Source organism: Epinephelus moara, chromosome 16 (genome assembly GCF_006386435.1).
Source record: "Epinephelus moara isolate mb chromosome 16, YSFRI_EMoa_1.0, whole genome shotgun sequence".
Classification (NCBI taxonomy): Eukaryota; Metazoa; Chordata; class Actinopteri; order Perciformes; family Serranidae; genus Epinephelus; species Epinephelus moara.
In genome coordinates this window covers 4,633,727-4,639,349 of record NC_065521.1, presented here as the reverse complement: position 1 = coordinate 4,639,349, position 5,623 = coordinate 4,633,727, and the positions used below count along the sequence as shown (strand labels likewise).

Sequence of the window (5,623 nt, the reverse complement as noted above, 5' to 3'; positions counted from 1 at the left end):
ATCTTTTATTTATTTATTTATTATTATCTTTTAATTTTTACATTTTATTTTTTTCTCTTTAATCTTATTCTATTTAATGTATTGTCGGTGAAGATTCTCAGTCATCCAGGTCATGGTAATCGTAAGTGCTAATATCGTAGGCAACTGGACTTGCTTGCGTTTCTTGAAGACGTTTCGCCTCTCATCCAAGAAGCTTCTTCAGTTCTAAATGACTGGTACCTAAGTTGCAGGCTATAAACCCTGTGTGGGTGGGAACCCTTGCAGAGTCGTATGGGGGTCACGTGAGCTCTTAGTTTCAGAGTCGTTAAGGTCACAATGTAAGTCATTGACCCACCTGGCCACCATGTGAGTGGTTAGGGTCAGGTGGGACCAGGGGTGAATGGGTATAAAATCTATGTAATGTCCTTTGATTTTGTCTTGTGCTGCTGTGATACTTGAATTTCTCCCCTGGGAGATCAATAAATGATATCTTATCTTATCTCCAAAACGCAAAACTAAAAGGATTGTGGTAATATTCCAGTGTTCTATGAAATTTAAAATTTAAGTCGGAAATAAACATCACACCTAAGTGTCTGACAGAATGCCTTACATGTTTGGTGAGTGAAGCATATGCACTGAGTCAAACTATGTGAAGCATATATTTATTTAAACACAACCAATATATAATGTCACAGGGGTCAGTGCCCAGACAGATCAAGGTCTGAATTGGTTGGAGATAATATACATAATTTGCTAAACTTTTTTCACACAGTCATAATTTTGCAAAATTATATTCTAAACAGGACAATACTGTATTTTAAAAAGATGTATAAAGGAAGGAAGGAAATGTATAAGTCAGGAACTCCATTAGCTGCAGCCAAAACAACAGCTATTCTTCCTGGGGTCCACACCAAAGACAATACTATATACATGACAGTACATAATCACTAAAACCAGAATATTCTGCAGGCAAACTACTTAAATGACAATCCATGTTTTCCTGCTCTACTGAATCATTAAGCTATCACAGTGTGCAATCCATATTGTAAACAAAGATTTTCTTTGTAGTGGTAGGCAGCCTGCTTTCTAGGGCTGAAACTAAGAATTACTTTTATTATCAAGAAATCAACCAGTTATTTGTTAATTAATCAATTAGTCTTAAATAAATAAATAAAGAATTGCAGAATTGCTGAAGAATGATTGTCTGACAGTCTTACCCAGTAATTGCTGTTATCTTGCTTTATCCATTATTGATGGATTCCCTTTGTTGAAGGATATGGATGCAGAGCAGAAAATGATCCTGTGGTCAGTCAGCTTTAGCTGTGTATCCGTTTATACATAATTATGAATTACACAACATGTTGGTGTTCTAACAGATGGACTCTTTTGTTATAGCCTATCTCGTGTGGTTAATATATAATATCTGTGTGGTGGAGGATGGAAGGCTCAGTTTAAACCGGTATAGATTATTTGTATGCAGCATCTGTTCAGATGAAGTATTTGCATGCAGAGGGCTGGACGTTGTTTTGTTGCATTCCTGCAGAGGGGTTGACCTTTGACCTGGTTGTTGCATTCCAAAGAGGCTCGTCCTGCAGCAGCATCACAGCCAGCCCTGCACTCACGCTGCTTTTGTGTTACAGAGAAACGATGTATGTTGAGCTAGCTTAGACAAGGCACTGGACACAGTAGCGAAAATTATCAGAGACGAACAGACACCATAGCATCGTCCCGAGTTAAAAGGAACGTCTTGTTCTGGGTCTACCACACAGTTAACCTAGTACGTAGTTAGCCATTTTGCTAAGCAGCTAAACCGCCATCGTATTAAGGTTGCTTTGTAGACACACAGCAGGCTAGCCGCAGACACCAGCGCCGAGGAAATGAAGGACAAACAAAAGAGAAAGAAGGAGCGGACCTGGGCTGAGGCAGCTCGCATGGTAAACAGTCTATTTTGAGCATTTCACTAGTTGCACGTAAATTATATATCAACTGATGTGAAGTTGTGGGTCCAGATGTGTCCATTCTCCTCACGACCAATGCCTGTAACGTTAACGTTACTCGGTTGTGATATCAGCTAACTTAGGTTAGCTAGTAACATACCAGTGGTAGCCCAGCCAGCAGGGACCACATGTAACGTTATGGAATAAATGTATTTGGATGACATTTTACAAGTGCTGCATGTATTTCTGGCCGCTGACATAAAGACCTACGCAATGCAACATGCTAACGCTGGCTAGCATGCTAACATCCACCTATCTTGTTTTAAGCTCTTTGTTTGCTATTCAGAAAGCTAGCTGAGTTAGCTCTAACTGTTACGCTAATTTCCACCTTAGCAACCGAGTAACGTGAAGTCAAGAAACGCCACACGTCTATACAGTCAGTCAAACGTTACCTTGTTGAACACATAACATTTATGTAATGGCTAACTTCGTATAACGGTAGCTATTAGATCGTTATGCTGACTACAATGCACGCTATCGTTTGCAAAGCTATTAGCTAACAACTAGCTAACTCAGCTGTATTATGAGTACAGACTGACACAGAATGGTGCAGGAAAATAAAAGATGTCCTTACGTGTGTTAATTCAACTTGGCTCTGTTCAAAGATCAACGACAAGCAGTTGGATATTTAGGGAGGAGGTATAACAGGAAACAAAAGGCAAACGTTTAAAACTAGCTAAGTGGTGGGGTTAATTTCACAGCAAGTTAACTTAATTTAATGTGTATTTAATAAGCACATTGACAGCCGAGCAGTTGGCTAACGTTGTATGTTGGATAAGTGAATTTCCGATTGTGTATTGTCGTGGTCAGGTGTGGCTTTCCACAGTGATAAGTGAGTATCCTCAGTGAGAACGCTGTGCTTTCACTGGCCATTTGGGTCTGTTTTGGTCGGATAGGGCTTTGCTTTCTACTCATATAACACGGGCTGGGATAGAAAATTACATTCAGTCTCTTAGCAGTGTCCAATAACATTAATTCCTAAAAATTGGAGATGCTGGAAAGGATTGGTATTCACAGAAAGTCGGTTAAAAAAAAAGTTGGGTATTTTTGAGAGCATATCCCTATTTTATTTATTTATTTTATTATATAAATTTAAATTTTCTTAACAAATAAGCCTCATTGAGATTAAAAATCTCCTTTAGAAGAGTATCCTGGTCAAGACAGACAGCAGCACATTTCACAGACTTTAGACACACAATATATAACTGTTGCAGACTGTAAAATGTAAAATAACAGTGTGAATTTACCACGACTAATGCCACGTACAGACTACACAATATCAGCCTGATTATAGCCCGACGCGACCGTTGTACGGTGTTGGATCAGATCATGAATCACAATGAGTGTCTTACGCGATAATCCATTGTTTTATCTTGTGAAGTGTGTCATAGTAGACAACAACTGACGCCACATTTGGGACGCCCCATGTCTTCTCCCATCACAGTCGACACTTTGCTTCATGACAACAACACCCCAGCCTTTTTGATATTTCCTCTAGGGATGTTACCATGAGAGACTACAAAGGGAAAAACGATGGTGTGGAACAGCAGAGCTACTTTAGCAACCTGGTGAGAACTGTCATCAGCATCAAGCTAGCAAAGAATGTCATTTCTTCATAATGGAGGATAGGAAGAAATGAAATTCATAAATAGTGGCAGGGCTTTTACTTACCACAACTGCAGAGGGTACCAGCTTCGTTTGAAACAGACTACATTTGAAACGGGCCGTTATTTTTTTATTCCCTCTGAATTATTCTATTTTTGCTCCCATTTGCCCTGTTAAAGTTAATGCATCACACGGTCATTTCAAACTCAATGCTTCCTGTATCCATTTAAAATTAAAAGCTCCTTATCATTTTGGTTGAGAGAATCCCATCATTTTCTAAAAAGGCTTTTATTGTGAAACATCAGGAACTTGTAGAGGATTCAGTGGCTTGCATGGTTTGCATGCGGTACTTCAAATGTAGCTCCTGCCATCTGGTGGGGCTTTTTACATTACTACAGTACGAGTACTACGAACGACGACCAAGGGTGATTGGTCATTGGCCAGCGCGTAGTCAGTCATGTCTGTTGGCCAAGTCACTGCAAAATTTTCTGACTCCGCAATCGGAACAGACAAAAATGTTGTGTAGTCTGAATCCAGCATAAGACTCAGGTCACCATATCTTTGATCACAAAGGGGCAGTTAGCTCAGTCAAAGCATCTACAACCCAGTGCACCTTCCTCTATCTCCTTTAGTCTATTTTTGAAAACACTTAAGGAGACCTGGTTTTACACTGACTGCAGATGAAGTACATGGAATGGATTTAGTGTTTCATGGTCCTTCTCCATATTCCTCATAGTTGTCTTACAGGTACAGCTCACCATAAACAGTCCTGGCCACTTCATTGGGTACACCAATACAATCTTAGTGCAATCCAGTACAACAGTTCAGACGCATATTCTGTTTTTTATGAAGCCTCTGTTGGCCTTATTTTGTTAAAACTTTAAGTGAGGTGTTAAAGCAACATTATGCATTTTTAAACCTTAAAATGACAGCTTCAGCATCATTTAGATGGTACACTGATTTCTAATATAAAGAATAGTGCTGAGTTAAAATAATCGATTCATCCGATTCTAATCAGTATCGATTCGTAAAATCCGAGATCGATCTTTCAATATGCCCTGTTTCCCTTGGATGTGTGAAGCTTTAACCCTGTTAATCTTGCCGGTAGTAAACAAGCCGCAGCACTAAGTTATGAACGACCGTAGTATTGAGAAGCTCCGACGTCACCGGCTCTTTTATCTGTAACTGTTAGCTTACTTTTTTACATTTGGGTGTAATTTATTATCGTGCTGCAGCGTCTCCTCCTGCTGTCTGTGCGTCCTGGCTGCTGTGCCACTTTTACGCACACACACACAAACATGGAATAAAGACGCCGCGGTGGAGATGGAGAAGTGAAGATAACTTGAGCTGATGACAACTACGCTTGTTACTGTGAGTGCAATAAAACCTCCTTGAGGAAAAAGCCATTACTTTATCAATACAGCTGATCAGCAACATGTAAACATGAAGAAAAGTGATATTTCATTCTGCTCTGTCCGCAGTCTCTCATCTACCGCCACTATTATTATGTTATAAACAAGCACAGAGTGCTTTCCATCTCATAGTAAATTGTTACTAACAAGCTGAAACAACAGTAGCTGTTTATGTTAAACGGTTTAGCTTCGTGTGTCTCGTATCTTAAAACTTACCGGTGGTCATGTGACCTGCAGGCAGTGAGTCTCTCAGCCGCGGTGGGAGGAGCAGAGAGGACAGCAGGACTGATACTGACTGATGTCTGTGTTCTTTATTCTTTCTAAACTTCACTCAGTATTGTGATTTCAGGAATGTGATTTATTTTATTAACATTTTTATTTTGTTTCCAGTGAGATTATATTGTGAGTTTATATTGTGACTTTGCTGTTTTAATATTACTGTTGCTGCTCTAGAAACATTTCAGGGTCCGACATTAACGGTTGCCCGAATGCCCGGGGCAAGTAAAAATAGCCGGCGGGCCAGCAGACCCTGCGCAGACATGCCCGATCGGGCAAGCAGCACCGACTCGGACACACACACATACCGGACAGCCTCTCAGTCCTTACCCGCTAACGTTAGCTCATGTACAA

At 40.1% G+C, this 5,623-nt stretch overlaps 1 protein-coding gene across 1 annotated transcript in view; it reads left to right on the top strand.

Annotated features, from left to right (window-relative positions):
* The first annotated feature begins 1,534 nt into the window (after positions 1–1,534).
* Positions 1,535–5,623, top strand: part of asxl1 (ASXL transcriptional regulator 1) — a 62,532-nt gene continuing 58,443 nt past the window's right edge. Inside the window, exon 1 of the mRNA XM_050064567.1 lies at positions 1,535–1,913. Coding sequence (XP_049920524.1) covers positions 1,857–1,913 — 57 coding nt within the window. The 5' untranslated portion in view covers positions 1,535–1,856. The remainder of the gene's footprint in view (positions 1,914–5,623) is intronic.